Source organism: Myotis lucifugus, unplaced genomic scaffold, assembly GCF_000147115.1.
Source record: "Myotis lucifugus unplaced genomic scaffold, Myoluc2.0 scaffold_5, whole genome shotgun sequence".
NCBI classification, from domain to species: domain Eukaryota; kingdom Metazoa; phylum Chordata; class Mammalia; order Chiroptera; family Vespertilionidae; genus Myotis; species Myotis lucifugus.
Window position 1 is genome coordinate 4,410,524 of NW_005871053.1, and position 21,426 is coordinate 4,431,949.

The window sequence follows — 21,426 nt, forward strand, 5'->3', positions numbered from 1 at the left end:
AATTGTTCCCAACACGAGGAGCCACCTCCCCCCAGGGAAAAAAACCTGTCTCTACCCAATATTTTAAAAAAACTTGGAACATCCCGGGAGTGTGAGGCAATTTCGAACATTATTTTTTACTCCACTAGGAACTTAAAATCTATTGGTCCCTACCCCCCCCACCACTGTCCTCATCCCCTCCGTGCCCTCACGTTCCTCCTCCTTATCCTCCCTAAGTCCTATGATCCCGCATTTTTCTTCCTTCGCAAGCACCCTCATCCTCTCCCGCTCCTCTCTCCCTGCATTATGCCAGTAAATTTTCACGCCTTGATTAAATCAAGATTTCTGTCTATTTCATGCCAAGCATCCTTGCAACCAAACCTTGCTTGAGAAAAACACACAACCTTGCTGGCTGATCGCATTCTAAATTCCTGATCATTATCAGCTCCCATGGACCAGTAATGCTGCCCAGCTGTTTGTGTAAAGAACTAACAAAGGAAGGAAGTAATGATGGAAGGATGGAAGGAAGGAAGGAAGGAAAGGGAAAGAAACGTACTTGTTTTTCTCACTCTAGTTCTGTCTTCTAGGGCACCTGGAGAGCAAATGTGTGTTTACCACTCAGAAAACAGATCTGAAGAACAAGAACTCCCAAGAATATATCACTTTGTTAAGGTTCTGTTCTTGGGGGCTGAGAATATGATTTACTCTTATTAATTTGTGTTTCCTTTAGATACAATGTATTTTAGCTCTTATAAATAATAATTATATTCCTGTATCAGTGATATACCTAACATAGCTGATTCCAAAACTAGATCATATTTAACATCCCCTCTCAAGGACAAAGTCACTTTCAGAAAAATTGTGAAATTACATGTATAATAATAATGGCCAGAAAAGAAACTCAGACGTTGTTTTAAATATTTAAATATATTACTATACCACTTAGTCCTATATAATAAAGAGCTAATATGCAAATTGACCAAACTGTGGAACAACCAGTCGCTATGACATGCACTGACCACCAGGGGGCAGATGCTCAATGCAGGAGCTGCCCCTTGGTGGTCAGTGCACTCCCACAGGAGGAGCGCCACTCAGCCAGAAACAAGGCTCATGGCTGGTGAGCGCAGCAGTGGTGGCGGGAGCCTCTCCCGCCTCCACAGCAGCGCTAAGGATGCCTGACTGATAGCGTGGGGAGCAAGTCTAAGCTATCAGTCAGACATCCCCTGAGGGCTCCTGGATTGTGAGAGGGTGCAGGCCGGGCTGAGGGAACCAACCGCACCCCCCCCCACCCGCATGTACGAACTTCATGCAGCGAGCCTCTAGTTATACTATAAAATAGGGGGGAAAGTAAGGTTAAGTCCTTTTATTACATTATATTAATTACATTAACATATTTATAAATGAGAAAAACTTAAACCTATATATTAGTCTATTGCAGTAATGAATCATTACATTATAGTAACAAATAAGTGAATTTTAATGAAATCAAAATTACACAAAAGATACAGTTTACATAGCTACTAAATTGTACCACTGATATTTTCTTTTTCGTTTATATTTTAAAACACATAATAAATTACCAAGAAGCATAAATTTTCATTTTAAAGGTATTAGCCAAAGTCAATGAAATATGTTATATGTAAGTTCAAATTTATATTCACCAAGCAAAAATAATACACCTCACAGTTGTCACTGTCTCACTCTTAAATTTCAAACACAGATAAAAATTCTAGGCACTCATGTAAAACAAGAGAATTGCAGTACCTCAAGTTCTGTTTCTTTGTCTATACAGTCACTATGATATCATCGCCTATTTCAAATCCACAACTGAAATGCTAGAATATGAGTGACACAAGGTTTGCATACTAGAACTGCATCTGAAAGGAGCTTGAGTGATTCTTAACCACTAGCAACTTATTTTCTAAGTAAATGATGTAGCAGAGTCATTGTGGATTCGGAGTTTATTGATATCACTGCAATTCCTCTGTATGAACTTTCATGTAGTTAATGAAAAGAAAAGCAACAGTCCGGCCGCTGTGGCTCAGTGGTTGAGCATTGACTAACAGACCAGTAGGTCACTGTTAGATTCTAGTCAGGGCACTGCCTGGGTTGCGGCTCGATCCCCAATGTGGGGTGTGCAGGAGGCAGGCAGTCAATTATTCTCTCTCATCATTGATGTATCTATTTCTCTCTCCTTTTCCCTTCCTCTCAGAAATCAATAAAAATATTTTTTTTAAAGATAAGTAATAAAAATGTGCTACTTTTAAGTTTAAACATATTACTAAAATTCAACTGTAACCACAGCAATTGTTTAGAACTTAGTCTTAGACTAATAATTTTTTTCAAGAAGAAATATTTTATTACAAAGTTAAAAATTGCCAGATTGTAGGAATAATAAAAAGCAAACTGATTGTTCGTCAATTTTATTATTGTTTTTAAATTATTTGCAGACAGTAAGACTCATTTCCTGAAGGTGGACTGCCCCACCTTCAGTATACCACCGATTCTTGTAAATGTTTATTAATGGAATTCTAGTTCTGCTTTAAATGGGTGTTACATTTAGCATGGGGGATGTGTAGTGCTGATTTATACTACAAATAGTTTCCTTTTTATCATTGATAATGCCCACTGAATGTCCTCTGAAATGTAGCTTTCATTATCTCTGAACTGTGAGCTTGAAGTGATTACCTGCTTTTTGCTCTGGGAAGATGCAACATTATTATTTTGAGATACATCTATGGAATCCTTTTATGTGATGATTTATTTGTTTATGTCATGAATTTTATTAGCTTTTTCTTATATCATTGGAGAAGAATAGAAAAGTATAGATTCACTAAAGGGGTAGTTAGGTTATTTGTTATAGTTCATAATTTAAAATGTTTAAGCCAAGAAAATGTTCGCTGTGCTTTTTTAAACTAAAAATACTAACAATCTCTTTTTAAATTTTAATTTATACATTTACACAGATGGTCATATAAGAGGTATTCATTAACATCTGTAAATGTTGGGGAAATGATGGATGTCTATATTTGTAAAATGCCAGAATAGAATCACAGAATTTGCAGATGTAGATTTAAAAATACAAAGCTTGACTATCTGAAAGACATGCTCTTCAAGCTGGTTTTCTAAAGATTTAGATATTGAATGAATGCCTTTTGAATAAATTTTCATAAATGCAGGAAATTCTTGTTAATTTGGACTTCCATCGTTAAGGGTTTGTGATAATTCAGGTATAGGCTGAATTGAACTTTTGTCTGGTCCAAATGTTTTCTTCAAAGAAAATACAGTTGGATGTTGCAAAGGAGATCAGAGTACAGAGATTTAGAATACCAACAGAACCATTTTTTTCAAGCTTACTTAAGCACTTTAAAGACATTCATTAAAATACAAGAAATGATATAATCCTATATAATAAAAAGCTAATATACAAATAGACCAAATGGCAGAACAACCAGAACAACCGAACAACCGGTCGCTATGATGTGCGCTGACCACCAGGGGACATGTGAGGAACATGGTGGGCATTGGCCATGGCAGGATGGTGGAGCAGGTGAGCAGGGTCACCAGACCAAGGTGCCTGTTGCTGTCATCAGGGCGAACCTCTGGTGGTTACTGAAAATTCTTTGCTCCTGCAGGCCGCAGTCCCACCCGCATTCACACCTGCTGCCAGTGCTTGCCCCGCTCGCACCTGCAGCCGGCACCAGAGCTGCTGCTTGCACCTGCTGCCGGTGCCTGGTGCTGGTCCCAATCACTTGGTACCATCAGCGGTTGTGAGCAGCAGCTGCTGGCCTGATTGCCCCCTGAGGGCTTCTCCACCTGCTCCTGCTCCTGAGAGGGGATCGGGGCAGCAGCCACTGCTTGCACCTGCTGACGGTGACAGCCCCACTCACACCCACTGCTGGCACAAGCTCCAATCGCTCTGCGCCGTCAGTGGGTGTGAGCAGGGCCGGCACCATTAGCGCGTGGGAGTGGCGGTGATGGGAGTGGGGCTGCTGGCAGACAGGGGACCGGGCGGCCACTGCAGGAGGGGTGGCGGGGGCGTGGAGGATGGGCTGAGACCTACCCCTGTGCCTACTGCAGCCTCACGGCCCATAGTTCCTTTCAAGAAGCACGAATTCGTGCACTGGGCCCCTAGTTTAAAATAATTCTTACATATTTTGATACATCACCTAAGAATCTCTGTTAACTAACAGTTACCAACTAACAGCATTTTCTCAAAAATGTTCTACTTTCTAACTTTTTTTTTTACCATTTCATTATGCCTTTCATCCAAATTAGTCTACATTAATGAGGTTTTTCTGAAATTATAATCATTTAGTAATTTATAATACTATCCCTTTTTTAAAGCACATATTTCTGTGACTTGGTTAGAATGTTTCTGAAAATATTTTGAGTCAAGTGTTTTACTTAGATAATATATAGGATTTATATTGCAGGCCAAATAGACAATGTTTTGAGAGATGATTAAACCAATTTAGATATCTGTACTATCAAATTAACAGAATGAACAATAATTCACTGATTCTGTGTTCTGACCTGGGCCTTTTTTTTTTAAAGATTTTTTTAAAAATATATTTTATTGATTGTTTACAGAGAGGAAGGGAGAGGGATAGAGAGTTAGAAACATCGATGAGAGAGAAACATTGATCAGCTGCCTCCTGCACACCCCGTACTGGGGATGTGCCTGCAACCAAGGTACATGCCCTTGACCTGAATCGAACCCAGGACCTTTCAGTCCGCAGGCCGATGCTCTATCCACTGAGCCAAACAGGTTAGGCCTGGGCTTTTTTTTTAATACTCACCCAAGAATATGTTTTTTATTGATTTTAGAGAGAGAGGTCAGGAGAGAGAGAGAGAAACATTGATCAGTTGCCTCTCCTTCACACCCCGATTGGGGATGGAACCCATAACCTAGATATGTGCCCTGACCAGGATTCGAACCCTCAGCATTTTGGTGCATGGGATGACACTCCAGTCAACTGTACCACCTGGCCAGGGCTGACCTGGGTTTATCTTAATAGACAAGTGAATGAACCATTGTATTTAAGAATTATTTTTTCCAATAAGTGAGCAATTGATCAGTTATGACTGATCAAGCCCCATACCCCAAAAATCATACCAACTGGTGACCCTGACTTCAATCCACTGCTTCTAATCATAGACAGAAATAAGCTGAGACTCTAGAGCAGTGATTTTCAATGTTTTTCATCCCATGGCACACATAGACTAATTATTAAAATTCTTCAGCACACCAACAAATATAATTTTTGCCAATCTGACCAAAAAAAATAGCTATAATTTTGATTCATTCACACAAGATGGCTATTGTGTTGGCTGTTGTCATTTGTTTTTATTTGACAATTTAAGGGAAAAGAGATCAGTGCCCCTGAATAAATAGTCAGGTATTGCATGTTTTAAAAATTCTTGCAGCACACCTGTTGAAATTGCTGACCTAGAGGAAGTAAGAGGTATTAATTTGATTTTGGCTGATTTTGGTACCAAAATCTTCACTCTATTAGTTACCTAGCATCCTCCCAATTCAGGTTTCTAACCAGCTGTGCACATCTCCAGTCAGCTCTTGCCACTGGCCCCGTTGTTTGCAGACTCCACTCGCAATGGCTTTCTTTTACTTCAGTCAGCCTGCCAAGCTGCTTCTGCCCCTCCCACTTTTGGTCTAGTCCGCACTTCTTCAGGTCTCACCTTAAATGTCTCTTCCTGAAGAGCTTTTCTAGAATCCCCAGTCTAAACTCGCCCCACTTCCAATAATTTTTATCACCCAGTATTTTTCCTCTATGACGTGTATCACAGTTTGTAATGATATCTTTATGTAACTCTTTGTTTAATATCTGTTTCCAACACAAACATGCATGCACACACACACGCACACAATTGTTGGCTCCATAAGCACAGGACTGAGTACCTTTTGTGCATTGCTGTCTCTCTGGTGCCTAGCACAGTACATATATTTTCTTGAGTAAATGGTCTTAAGGGGATTTTTTTTAAAATCTTTAATTTATGACAACCCAAGGATTGGCTGAGAATTACTGAATCCATTCTCTACCATGAACACTATCCTTTATATGACCTTGAAGGTCACATTCCCAGACCTCTTTTTACTTCCAGATCATTCACTCCAAGGAAATGAAAATCCTCTTTTACCAGGGTGGCTAAGGGAGAGTCTTCCGTTTTGGATCTTTCCCAGTGGAGGCTGTTTGGATCCTGGGCTTGGGGCTTGCTTCAATGGTGTAGTGGCTAAGAGCCTAACCTTTTAATCCTGGGTTTGAATTCAGGGTCTTCCATTTCTGGCAGTGTAATATTGCATAACTGCCTAACTCTTCAGAGTCTTCATAAACTTGGGCTAATTATACTTGCCTCAAACGTTTTCATGAGGATTAAAAGAGATGCTGTCTTTTAAGTTCATAACATAGTGCCTGGTACATAGCAAACAATTAATAATGATTTGTCAGTGTTTTTATTTTTGAATTCAGAGTAATTTTTGTAACCTGACATTGTGTTTTTAGTCTTTCTGGCTGCTGTGTTCTCGCTATGGCTCTGCATTCCTCAGCTCTTTGAAGTGATGGGTGAGGCGCTGTAATTTTCCTGGGAGCAGTAGCTATAAATAAGCCCTTTTTTCACACAAACATGGCCACCACTGCACTTCTTGTGCAGCATTACCAAATGTTCTTCCAGCACATAAAGACCTCCTGTTATTTTCCACTTATTTTCTGAGGTTGTTTTGAAGTTACAGACAAGTATTTTAGCATTAAAGGTGTTATTGTTCCTCAGTAAGGTTATACTAGTAATTCCTTTTGGATAGTTGCATGTATGTATTTTTAATTATTTTTCCTCTGGAATTTTTCCTTCCCTTGACCTCTGTTTCATTACTCTCTGGTATATCCAGCTTTTCTGGTGACCTAGTTGCTTTATCCTGTGCTGACTTTTCTTCCTCATCTTACCTGTTAAATATAGCTCTTTCTCAAGATTCTTTCTTCAAAATAGGTTTTCTCCTCTCTGTACTTAATTCCTCAGGAATCTTATATATCCCCAGAGTTTTATTTATCATCTTATCATGTCATTCTCAAATGGATGTCTCCAGCCCCAGCCTCTTTCCTCAACTACAAATTTTATTTCCAGTTCTTTGTTGAACCTCTCCACTGTATACCTCTTAAACAGTCTTAATTGATGTACAAACTGAATTCTCCTTTTCCTCTGCAAAATTTTCATCCCATCATAACTGCATATTTTTTAATGGTTTCCACCATTTTCCTAGTCATTTAGACCTGAAACTTTTAGAGTAAGCTCCAATTCTTTTTTCTTCCTCTACCATTACTTTAATTCTATTGTCAAGTAGTAGAGTCTTTCTCCATTCATTTATTCATTCATTCATCCCTGTAATCAGTATTTATCAAACATATAGAATGTTTTAGGCAGTATGCTAAGTGCAAAAGATTGAGTGAAAAGCAAAAATCTTATAGGTACAGGCCCTATCAGCCATGTAGGTCTTGAATCAGCCACATAGGTCTTGAATATGATGATTTTAGATTTAAAACCAAAAACAGTGAAAAGGCATTGAGTATTTTAAGCTGAGGAATGACATGATCAAATTTGCATTTTGACAATATCACTCTGGCCCCTGTGTGGAGAACAGATAGTAAGAGAGCAAGAGGAGCCTTTGGGTTATCACTAAAGAGGCTATGCCGTAGTCTAGGCAAAAGATGATGGCAGTTCAGACCAGGGTGGCTATGGTTGAGATGTAAAGAATTGGCTTGATTAGAAAAATATTTAGGAGGTAAAATCTATAGGACTTAGGGATTGATTGAATCTAGAATGTAAGCAGAGTGTAACAATGAGGTTGATTCCTGGATTTGGCTCTTACAGCCAATGTAGAGTGATGCTATTGGCAGAAAAAGAATGATAGAAGAGGACTAGGCAGAGACAAGTGATAACAAAAGTTTGGTTTTGAACTTATGTTTAAGGTGCTTTGAGATCTTGAAGTAGATATTCTGAGTCTGGAGCCCAGGAGAAAGATCTGGACCAGAGAAACCAGGAAATTATTGCTGTAGAGATAGTTGGGAGGATGTAGTGTGGATGAGACCAAATAGGGAGTAGACTGGGAAGTTTGGAGTGAGAAGACAAGAAGGCCTAAAACTGAGTCTTGGAATATATCAACATTCAATAACTGGGCTGGGAAGGATGAGCCTGCAAATGGTTCTGAAATGAAGGTGGAAGGACACCAACCTAAGAAAGAGTAAAGCCTGGTAAAGAGTGCTTTCCTAGGAAGCAAGAGATCAGCAGGTTCAGGTGTACCCAATTGGTCAAACAAGATGAGACATCAAAGATTAGGATTTAGGGCATTGGTGTCTTGGTGATGTCTGTTTTAGTGGACTGGAGTGGACTGATTAATTAGGGAAGAGAAAATGGAGATGTGCCTAAAATGAATTTAACAAATCAGTCTGTTAAAGGGAGAGAGTGATAGGGTAGGGGTGAAGGTAGGTTGAGGGATGGTTTATTTGGGGTTGGGAAGAGCTTGTTTAAGCACTGATGATAAGGAAGTGTTGGGGAATAGGGGTTGAATATATATGTAAAAAAGAGAAGGGATAACAGACATTGGGATGGCAAAAAGGAGCAGCATCTTCAGTTAGAGAGACTTAATGGGAGGAATAGCTCCTTTTCTATAAAAGCTCTGTTTTTTGGTTTACAATGCCCCTGAAATTTGAAATCTACATATTTAAGAGCACCGTTACTCCCTAACTCACTGTGGTAAGAATCTTCTCATCATGCTCCTCTTTCCTTTCCTCCTAGTAGGCCTTTGCTGCTATTCAACTGTGCTATGACAGAAGGCCTCAGTGGCTTCTCATTACTTATGTAATTAAGTATGCTATTTGTTAACTACCACCCACTACCTAGTATTTAAGGCCTAAATAATCTGGCACTTGCTTTTCTAATCTTTTCTTCCACTCCTACTCTACACTCACCCACATTCATGTTTTTCTAACCATAAATTGTTTTTTCCAGACATTTTTTTTTCTTATCAGTCTTCTCTTCTTTTGGGAATATGTGCCTCTTGCCTTCAAATTCCTTTTTATTATTGAAGACCCATCTCAGAGACCCTTTCTTTTCTTGAGTGTTCATATCATTTTATTAAGCCTGGGGCAGGAGGTGCACATTTTTTTATTTTTTTATATATTTTATTGATTTTTTACAGAGAGGAAGGGAGAGGGATAGAGAGTTAGAAACATCGATGAGAGAGAAACATCGATCAGCTGCCTCTTGCACACCTCCTACTGGGGATGTGCCCGCAACCAAGGTACATGCCCTTGACCGGAATCGAACCTAGGACTCTTCAGTCCGCAGGCTGACGCTCTGTCCACTGAGCCAAACCGGTTAGGGCAGGAGGTGCACATTTTGTTGCCTGATTTCAAGAAATATGCTTAGGAGAAAATATAACTACAATACATCCATAATTATAAATTAGGGTATAGAAACTAATTAGGAAAAGACTTAATATCTGCTTTCATTCAATTAAAGCACTTAAAAATTCTTTCTAGTTGTGAAAGAAGAAAATAATCATTTAAAGTATCTAATGCCTATTTTGTATCATGGACAACAGAACAACCTTGGAAACAACCCACATGTCCATCAATAAGGTACCGTTGGAATAAACTATGGTTCATTCATATAATGAAATAAATATACACAACCATTTAAAAAATCAGAAAACTTTCTAATTACTCATTTTAAAAAATCTCTAAGATCTATTGCTAAATAGAAAAAGCAAAATGCAGAACAACATATGTGGTATGTAGGCATTTGTCTAAAAATGGAGGAAAGGAAAAATATGGACATATGTATATATTTGCTTGCTAGGCATCTAAATGATCTCTGGCAGGATACACAGAAAGTGACAACTAGTTGCTGAGTCTGAAAGGTAGACTTTTCACTGTTATACTTTTTTAAATACTTTTAAATTGTGTGATTATATTACCTAGACAAAAAGGAATATAATGTAGCCCTGGCCAGTGTGGCTCAGTTGGTTGGAGTGTCATCCCACACCAAAATGTGGCAGGTTTGATTACTGGTCAGGGCACATAACTAGACTGTGGGCGTGATCCCTGGACATATGGGAGGCAACTGATGTTTCTCTCTCACATCAATGTTTCTCTTTCTCTTTCTCTCGTCCTCTCTCTAAAAAAAATAAGTAAAAAAGAATACAATGTAAACTTAAAAGAACACAAAAGTAATGGTTAGCAATGGTTATACAAATAAAATTCTATAGAAATCATGAATGATTCAAGTCCAAAGATTGTAGATCTGCCAAACTGGCTAAGAAAATTATTCTTTTGAAGCCTTTCTGCTCCTGCAGTGGGCTTTAATTTTGAACTCTTTACACCACTTTTCTAGATGATTGTGATGGTCTTCTACTTTGCCTCACCCCAAACTCCCCATGGTACATATTAGCTGCTCTCCATACAGTAACCAGAGTGATCACTGTATAAACAGAAGCCAAACAAGGTTACTCCTCTGTTCAAAACACTACTGGGATTTTCCATCTACTCAGAATAAAAATCAAAATCCTTATAATAGCCATTTGCTAGCCCCTAGACTTGAAAGGCTCTTCTCCCAGATATCTAACTGGTCAACTCCTTCACTTCATTCAGGTCTCTGTGCAAATTCCTCCTCAAAAGAAAGACTTTTGTTGATACCTAAAATGACACCCCATCCCGCAAAGTCTATACTACTTACCTTTTCTCATTTTTTTGTAGCACCACTTAACATATTCATAAAGGTATCACTTATCACTGAGAACTTAATATATAAAATATACTAGAGGCCCGGTGCACGAAATTAGTGCACTGGGAGGTGGGGGGGGGAGGTCCTCAGCCCGGCCTGTATCCTCTTGCAGTCCGGGACCCCTTGGGGGGATGTCTGACTGCCAGCTTAGGCCCGATCCCCCAGCAGTAAGACATCCCTCTCACAATCTGGGATCCCTTGCTCCTTACCGCCCGTCTGCTCACTTTCTACCCCTTGGCTCTCTGCTCCTTAGCGCTGCCACAGAGGCGGGAGAGGTTCCCACCACTGCCGCTGTGCTCACCAGCCATGAGCCCAGCTTCTGGCTGAGTGGTACTCCCCCTGTGGGAGTGCACTGATTACCAGGGAGCAGCTCTTGCATTGAGCATCTGCCCCCTGGTGGTCAGTGTGCATCATAGCGACTGATTGTTCTGGTCATTCCACTATAATGGTTGCTTAAGCTTTTATTATATAGATATATAAATTGCCCAGCCGGCATGGCCCAGTGGTTAAGTATCAACCTATGAACCAGGAAATCAGGGTTCAATTCTGGGTCAGGGCACATGCCCAGGTTCAGGCTCACTTTCATCATTGATGTAGGTTCAGGCTCACTTTCATCATTGATGTTTCTATCTCTCTCTCCTTCTGCCTTTCTCTCTGAAGTCAATATATATATATATATATATATTATTATTATTTCTCTCCCCATACCAGAACGTAAGTTTTACTAGACCTACTTCCCACAACACATAGGATGATGCCAGGTATTTGTTGAATGAAAGAATAAATGGACAGAACCCCAACGTTAAATTTCTGCTTTTAGATGATTCCTATTCTGTCCCATATATATTATATTCAATGCAACAACTCTTTATTTAGTGTGTACATGTAGCAGGTGTTACAGAAGACTCAAAGATGAGTAAGACAGCACTCACATCGATCATATTATATATTATATCAACAACCTTTGTTGTGATTATTATTGAGTAGAACTTTTAGGCAATATCATCAGAGTCAGATACTAGAAGTCCACTTAGCATTTTACTGATTATATTAAAATAGGTTGTTATTTGTGGGTGAATAAAAGTTATAGGCATTTTTATTTTAGTTTTGCCTCCACTAGACCAATCTTGTCTTATATGTGAAATTAATCTGGAATTAAAACTTCTAATTTAATCTGGTACTTTAGTGTAGACATGACCACATGTTGGTTAGGTGACTGGTATAAATGTAATTTCTTTATTTTCTGTTATTTATATTTGTATGTTTGAAAGGATATTGTACTAATTACTAATCTTTGCATTTATATAATTTGCTTAATTTTGAATTATCAAATATCTGCTGGGTTTTAAAATTGGTTTAGGGCTATAGAGTATGAATTTTACAAAAACCTAATTGTTAAAGAGGTTTACAAATTAATAATGAGACATAAATAATATATTAAACATATATAAAATCTTACTAAAGCCTGTTTTAGCCAATTTTCTCAGCATTGCACTTTTAAAGTTACTTTGGCACTTTGTTCAACACTAAGGGTATTATATATCAAATATTAGGAGACACAATACAAATTCTAATTTTAGATTTGTTTTGTATCATTCATGTAAATTTTTTAATATGGAAATGGAAGGAAATGTACTACTTTCTAGCCTGATTAAAAATTAATATGTAGAAGCCTGGGAGCCTAATTTAAAAGACCATCAGAAGACTTGAATTAGTTAGGTGTAGAGTCACAGCTTTAATGTGTGGACTTGAATTATATTGCATTACTTATCACTGAGTAACAAAAATTGCTCTTATACAGCACACAATGGCAATCCATTTCCCCACTGAAAGATAGCTGCACTCTTGAACACGTTAGAAATTTAGGATATAACTGTGAAATTGCTATAAACTCTGAAATAATTGGGAATTATTAACTTAAAATTTCCCAGTTTAATATAAAATGTGAAATTAATTTAAGAGTGGTAAATAATTTTTACTTTTAAATACTTTGGGGGGAAAATCATAAATAAGTGGCAAGAAAATCAAGTAATTATTTAAAAATATTTTATGTTTTGTAATGAATCATAAAAATAAAAGATGATATCCATATGCTTCATAAAAATTCTAAGACTTAGAAGTTCAAACAGGTTACATTCCCAAATTACAATTCTTTGAGGAAAAATATATTTTAATAAATTATAAATGCTCCCATTATTTCATAATCAAGATTATGTTATTGTACAGAGCACTAATTTTCCCACTTTTGGCATGTTAACTTAGAGAATTTGATTTGTCAAGTCATTCTTTGTGGAGTTCATGATTACTCTTCCTTATGAATTGGGAGAAAGATTTAAGGGCATATTTCTCTAGGGTTCATTTGCTTCACTTTGCCTCAGTTAAATTCTAGTGTACATATTAGGACTTTATCACTAAATTAACACAGATATTGACCCCTACTCCAAAAGACAAAGTAAACATATCTTTCAAAAATATATAATGTAATGTAAAATGAAGAAGTAAGCAGTCTTATTTCTTAGGTTAAGCATGTCAGATAGTTTTTGCTGCATTCTTTACTAAATTGTGGTGATGTTAAAGAAATTACTTTAAATAAAACTCATTATCTATTACCTACATTGAAAAAAACTACATAAGCCTATTTTTATTAAGTTAGAAGGAGGAAAGTTGTTTTCAAAATACAATCTCTATAACTTATCGAATTCATAAATAGAATTAAGAAATTAATATTCTGGGATGAACTTTACCTTGATATATATAAAATTTGTTTTTAAAAGAATGTAATTTTAAATTATGGCCTAATTTGCACCAGCCAGGTAGCTTGGTTGCTTAGAGCATCATTTCGGTATACCAAGGTTGCAGGTTTGATCCCTGGTCAGAGCACATACAAGAAGCAACCAATGAATGCATAAATAAGTAAAACAACAAACTGAACAATGTCTCTCTCTCCCTCTCTCTCTCTCTCTCTCTCTCTCTCTCTCTCTCTCTCCCACCTTTCACTCTCTAAAAATCAATACATAAAATTTTAAAAAAATATTATGGCCTAATTTGAAAATGAAAGAACAGGAAGAGAGAGCAGAGTTGAACAAATGAAAGAATTTGTGGCTCAAATCAAAGCCAAGTTCAAATAACTCTCTTTTATGCCTTGCCCTGCTCTACTCAATTCTAAACAGGAAACATATGGTATATGTTTGACTATCCAAGGAAAGAATCTTAGATTGTTGGAAATCTCCTAAAATTAAGATTCCACCTTCACATAATTGAAATATAAAACTCATTGGGGAAATGAGATAAAATTGTGATCGCTTGGAATTCAACAAGAAACCATTTTATTTTTTTAAAATATATATTTTATTGATTTTTTACAGAGAGGAAGGGAGAGGGATAGAGTTAGAAACATCAATCAGCTGCCTCCTGCACATTCCCCACTGGGGATGTGCCTGCAACCAAGGTACATGCCCTTGACTGGAATTCAACCTGGGACCCTTGAGTCCGCAGGCTGACGCTCTATCCACTGAGCCAAACCAGTTAGGGCCCACTTTATTTTTTAAAAGGACTTTTTAAAAAGCCACTCTTTGCTGTATTCCATATGATTTTAAACTCAAGCTTCAGTGTTTTATTAATTCATCATGTAAATTCTGTCACAGTTGTTAGGTCCATTTATAGTTTCTCCATGTTTCCATGTGTAGAGTGCTTTCACCAGTGAATCAGGCACCAGAAACATGAGCATCAGGACTCTTAGCTGATTAATAGGCTGCACTGGAAAAATTAACTGGAAGCCCACTTAAAGATCTTAGTGTTTTAAGAAATGAGTTAATTTGCCTACATGGAAATGCTGTATAATGTGAACTAATAGAATATAATGCTCCGGTATTCAAATAGTGGCATTATAAATCAGCTCCAACCCATGAACGCTACTTCTGTCTTGTGATATTTGATAGAATCTAAAGTAGGCCAAAATTAGTAGTCTAGAGTGCACATCATTTTCTTCCTAGATGCTACTACCACTTTTGTCTTTAGTGATATAGAAATATTTGGAGTTGATGGGGTTTTTTTACATATATATATTATAAAGCCAGTAAATATGACATGCCATAGCTAGAACTATGGCCTTGCAGGGATCAGAGGACACCATCCATACTGAATTATACATGTGAGTGCCCGCCACCCCCAGAGAGTTATGTAATGTAGTGGCCCCGGACAAGCCATTATAACCTGGAGTGTTTCACTTAGCTAGAAATTAGAAATTAGCAAAGAAAATTGTATCTTTTTAAGCTATAAATCTCATAATGGTTATAATTTTTTCTAGACTTTGTTTTCAACAGGTCATAGTAGATGAAGATTGAATGAAGTGAATATCAAAGCCCGTAGTATGTCATTACTGATATTGCAGGTCTTGTTTTAAGTATCAGCAGAAAGACTTACCTGCAGGCTTAGGATTGCATAAGCTTTCCTTCTGAGTGCATCTTATGATGTAGCTTCATCTCTGAGAGTGTGTGTGGTCTTGTCAGTGCAACAAGTACATGCAAAGAGCATTCTAATAGTTAAAAATAGTCTTATATTAAAGCAAAGATTCAAGTAATCATCTAGCTATTACTCAGTAATCTTTTGTTGGTTTCTTAATAGGTTTAACTATAGTATTTCAAATGCCATGCTTTTATCTCAAATAATTATGAAAGCTTCAATATAAATAATTTTTTCTTTGAATATAGTTTGGAGGATAAAATCTGTGACGTAAAAGCAACGTCTTCATAACCATCTACACAAGGTGCCTACCAATAGAACTTTAAAAAAATGTTAGACAGCTATTGTGTTTTTTCTTTTACAGCAGATAATTTTTGAGGTAGCACAGCGTGGCAGCCCTTCCCTGTTGTTCCTTTTATCTCTGTGCTCTTGTGACACAGAAAGGTGGATTCCTTAAGAAACATTGCAGAGTTCACAGAACTTCACTGCCCAGCACCTGCTGTTCCCTTTGCCTGACGTACCTCCCCGTTCACACTGCCACTTCAGAACTCTGTCCCGGAGCAGGACACAGCTCTCACGTCCCTTTTTCATGAAGGTTTGGTGATCCCCTGCAATCCGAAGAGATGTACCTCCCCTCCGCTGCCCATAAGCCTCTGCTGCTCTTTACCGCCCATTTACACTTCCGCTCTCTGCTTCGGGTTCGAGTTATTTGTATGCATGTCTTTTCTTACCAATCTTGCAAGCAGGGGTCTTTGCTTTTAAGCTTTCACAATGTCTAGCACAAGACAGGTGCTAAATAATTCCTTGTGGAATAAATAATCAGGTTTTCCCCTTGTTAGTTTAGCCTCTTTTTATGCCAGTTCATTTGACATCTGTTATGTTTGGCATTTTAGTGTATAGAGTTTTTCTGAAAATTAACTGGCCTCTGCTATTTCCCATATAACGCTGCTTAACACATTGAAATTTGCCTCAGAAAAAAAGAAGATGCCAATAGTTTTAATGATGAATTTTTTTAAATTAAGGGAATAGTTCAAATTACTTTTTGAAATTCCAAAAAAAAGCTTTAATTGGTAAATAAATAGTTGAGGACTTTCTCCTGTGATATCGTCCTTTCCCAGACACTTGGTGAGTTTCTCTACAAAGTGAACACATTCAAACATCATGTTTCAACATCCTAGCCACTTCTCTGAAGCACAAATTAGAAATAAGATAAAAACTAAAATGAGAGCACAGTGAATTTTAGAATTTCTCATTCTATTTTTATTTTTAAAGCAATACATTTTCTCGTTATTCATCTTTTTTGTTTGCACCAGTAGGGTCCCAAGAATTGTGAACAGTTTTAGCAACAAAAATGGATATGAATGAAAGAAAAAAAATCATTTCCTGTCAATGCTGTTTCTCTACCAGTGGGTGGTCAGGTGGCTACCAGAGTGACCTCTGAGAGGAGACGCTAGATACCAATGAATTCTTGCATGGAGGTCAGAATGGTGGTTTAGACAACTCTCTAATTCTGGCAGTTCTTGGCAAGAGGTTTTTTGATCACTCTAGTCGGGAGCACAGTATCACTTTTGGAGTGGAAGCAGAAAACAAGCCATTAGTGTTAGACAAATGTGTCTGCTGGTTAGTCATTAAAGTATAAAGTACAAGTTAGTTTGGTCAACCAGGTCTCTTAGAAGTGATACAAGAGCCATTGCTGATTGAGCTTGATTGTGTTGCCTAGTTCATGGGTTTTCTGGCTCTTGTCCTTATTTCTTTCACTTCTCAAATAAGGAGATTCCTAGATAATTAAGTCAGGTTAATCATGTTACTAATTAATGGTGTCTCAGTTTCACTTGAAGATTTGCCAAGGATTTAGAAGCTGTTGACACCGCCTCAGATACAGTACTGGGGATAGCAAAGTGCTAATACCGAGAATACCACCGGGGCATTGAAAGGATGCCTAATGTGAGTGAGTGGTGCCTGCCACTGTCTTTATTCCAGGAAATTTCCCAAACACTGATCAGTAGAAGCTAAGAATCCTTGTTGTACTTCTCTCCATGCGCAGAACTCAAAAGGAAAGTGAATCATGGCTATGGACAGTTCTTTCCATCTTGGCATCCAGTGAGGTGTCATTTAGCTGGATCTTTATCCCAAGTGCTAACTGATGCTGTTAACTTTCTGCATTGATGCCAGTAATGAGGAAATGACACTCTGCTTCTCTTGTGCGAGGAGGTTTTATTTTGAGAACCGTCTGTTTCTTTAGCCAAAGGACACTAAAGTAAACATCTCACTATTCAGTATACTTGGAAAGAGGAGGAGGTCTCCTAATATCTGTAGAAATTATTATATACCTAAAAAGTGGGACTTTTCTTAGCTACTTACCACAAGGATCAGGCCTAATATGTTATGCTAGTACATTTCCCACGAATTAAGTAGGTATTCCGTACTCAAAGAAACTTCTACTAAAATATAATCTTTTACTAAGCGATTAAAAGTGTGTTTTGTTTGTATAATTTTTCACTCCTTATAAAATTATAATGTTACATCAGTGTGAGTATGTATATGTATAGTGTATGGGTATATAATGAAATAGGGATACACATGTAAGCATTTCAATCTGCAAAATGGCTTCTACACCTACCTTTGTGAATTTTGATAAGTTATTTAACTTTTCTATGCCAGTTTTTATTTGTAATGTACTGGCTAATAATCCTACCTTACAAAGTATTTGAGAATTAAATGAGCTAATACATGTAATACATTTAGAACTATGTTTGGCAAAGACTTTATAATATTATTCATTATTATTATAACTTCACATTATCAATTTTTAATTTTAATTTTTTTAAAAATATATTTTATTGATTTTTTTTACAGAGAGGAAGGGAGAGGGATAAAGAGTTAGAAACATCGATGAGAGAGAAATATTGATCAGCTGCCTTCTGCACACCCCCAACTGGGGATTTGTCTGCAACCAAGGTACATGCCCTTGACCGGAATCGAACCTGGGGCCTTTCAGTCCACAGGCCGACGCTCTATCCACTGAGCCAAACCAGTTAGGGCCACATTATCCATTTTTAAATGTTTATTTGTATATTTTCTTAGTTTATACCTACCCAGCTATATTAGCTGGATTTAACCATTCTTGGTTGATAATAAATAAGACTTCAATAATGTTACACTTTTCTCCTCCCTTGGGATTTTTCCAGCTCAACAGAATACATAATGAGAAGTCCCTGAGCAAACCAACAAAGAGCAATGATAAGTCAATAATGATCTAAAACAACACTTATGTATAGATATTTAGGAAGTTAGGGACTGTGTACAGTCAATACAAGGTCACTGACCTTGGGTGATTGGGGTTATACACTAGAAAAATGACTTATATATCTGTTGTTGAAACATAAAATTATAACCTGGCTCATTCTGTCTATTGTCAGTTCTACCTACCTACCTACACAGATACACACACACACACACACACACACACACACAACACACACACACACACACACACACATACCACTTATATCCTGCTTGCTGAGGAAAATGAATGAAAGCTTTGGTATAGTAATCTTCAAACACATAAAGTTATATAAGAGAACTGATGTAAAAGTTATGACTTTAGAAAACCTCTCACAAAAACTAATTTTATCTGATAGTTTTATTATCCATTTCACTTTTATAAGTAAGCTAATATGTCATATAATGTATGTTTAATTTTTTCACCAAATGGATATTTATATTTTCAGGGTCTATTCAAAATGAAATCAAAGTGAATATACATATTCTTTTATTAGTCTCTACATTAGTACTTGATGCCAAAAAATAAAATCCTTGTTCTTTAGTCAGAGGGGAATTTTCCAAATGTCAGTAAATTGACTAAATGTTTTCTTGTTTTGCTGTAATTTGTTTTTGTCTTTTTAAGGTTTTTAATAGTCACTTGTCTTTATCTCTTTTCTTCCTTTTGATCCAATATTGAAGTCACAGTTCTACCCATGCTTCATGTATATGTGAATGTAACAATAACTGCTTAGACTTCAGAATCACATCAGAAATCAGAAACAAGGACTATCCCTACCCCCTTTGTGGCTTACATCACCTATTTCAGAACTGAAATCATCAAAATGTTATATGAAACACATGTAGGTGACTCCAAAATGCAGTGCCATCTTCACTCACTAGCAAGTTGCTTTGTTACATCACTTGCTCTCAGAGCAGAGTCCAGAAGAAATTAGATTCAGGGCAGACAGGTTTTTAGCTGAAGGAGGAAACAAAATGAAATGGTTGTGGAAGGATATGCATGGGTAGGACACTCAAAGCACCTTGCTACCAGCTAAATGTTTGAAAAGTAACCCCATCGGACAGTGTGGAAGGCACTGCTGACAAAGCTTACCTTTGTCACAATTTTGTGCTGGCCCTGTTGTCCTCTGGTCCTCAAAGACACAGGTCTTCCATGTTATAGAGAAGGTTTCAATATGCAAAAACCTCTTAGATACTGTTCTACCACTTCATTAAATGCCAAAACGTAGCCAAGTTCTGAGTGGTAAATGTCCATGTTGCATATGATTGAATGTATATTTTCCTGCATGATCATCCATTGTGGTGTTTGTAAGTAGCCAAAAAATGAGCCTGATTTGTTCTCCTTTGTAGAGCCAGGCCGAGGCCCACTACAAAGGAAGTAAACATGCCAAGAAGGTCAAAGCACTAGAGGCAACGAAAACTAAACCCAAAATGGTTTCTTCCAAGGACAGCGCAAAGGCTAACCCCAGCTGCTCCATCACTCCACTCACAGGCAACAGCTCTGACAAATCAGGTCAATGACACTTTTTGTTCTTTACATTCTTTGTGTTCCTCCCGTCCCTTGCCCCAACCCCATTCTCCTCCGCTCAGCTGTTGCATGTTTTCTCCATGATTTGTTTTTATAATATTAATATGTTTCCTTCACAGGAGGTTATGTGTTTGCATGGAATCTAAGCATTTGATATGTTACCATTCCATGTTGTTAAATATATACATTTAAGTATATATGTGTGCGTAAATATGTATATATAAATATGTATATATGGTCTGCTTGGTCACAGTGTGTTTAGACAAAAATCAAGAAATGGACCTAAAATACTGACTTGACTTTATGATTCCTTTCTATTCATTTTATGTTTGATTTTTACTCTAGATTTTTGTCAGTGAAGGAATTTTTAAACTTATCTACTAATATATGTTTTTGTGTTCTTTTACCACAATGAAGGGGAATGGAGGAGCAAAATGGCAAAGTTTTCTGAGAGAGTGGCATTATTAAATGAATCTGAAAACATGCTCTATATTTGATTTTTGAAGATCTCTGAGAGTTCCCCTCAGAGTTACAAATGAACTCTAGGAGTTTAAGGGAACTATGTACAAAGTAGTGAATTAACTAACAGCAGAGCTTTGGTACTTGGAAATGGGCCCCTAGTAGAAGTACGTTTTAAGAAGAGCCCATATTTCACAGTCCCAGTGAATCAGCAATTTTTCTGAGTCAGTTAAAACTAAATGATTCAGAGAGAAGAGGGAAAATTCATTTTTCTAGCATGTACACCATGAAACTGGATGTTTACTAGGCTTTCACACACTCACATCTGCCCTCAGGGCCCAAGATGGATGAGTCATCTTCCGGGCCCAAGATGGATGAGTCATCTTGTTTTAGTGGCTAGTTGAGGACCAGTGTCTATTAAAGGAGACAAAAAGAATATATCCCTTTCTCTGTTTGCCTCTCTCTTCAGAAACCTCTCTGTTGTTAGAAACACACACACACACACACACACACACACACACATGCACACACGCACACGCACACACAGACACACACATGCACACACGCACACGCACACACGCACACGCACACACACTTCTCTTCTGCTCTTCACATCACTGTATGTTTTGAGGAAGAGACTCCAGAATGCTTTCCTGGGGCTGCCCAAGGCCATTGGAGAATCATTTCATTAATGTAAGAGGAAAGTTTACAAAAGCCCCTTTAGCTAAAGAGACTGTGTAGGAAAAGACTATTGTTAGTTAGGCCCCATAAATACTGGTTCCAACGCTCTGCAGTCTAGGAGGAAGCTACCCCAAACTTGGTAATAGACTTTTTTGTTCTTTATGTCATAGAATCACTGAATTGTGTTATCTAATAAATAGGTAATAAATAGTGGATTATTTTATCACAATCTTTTAAAAGAACAG

At 37.5% G+C, this 21,426-nt stretch overlaps 1 protein-coding gene across 3 annotated transcripts in view; it reads left to right on the forward strand.

The window, feature by feature from the left end:
* LOC102430467 (zinc finger protein 385B) overlaps nucleotides 1-21,426 on the forward strand; it is a 174,905-nt gene that overhangs the window by 134,255 nt on the left and 19,224 nt on the right. For all 3 annotated transcript variants that reach the window (XM_023744421.1, XM_006083048.3, XM_006083051.3), the window contains exon 4: nucleotides 19,864-20,026. In XM_023744421.1, coding sequence (XP_023600189.1) covers nucleotides 19,864-20,026 — 163 coding nt within the window. The remainder of the gene's footprint in view (nucleotides 1-19,863; nucleotides 20,027-21,426) is intronic.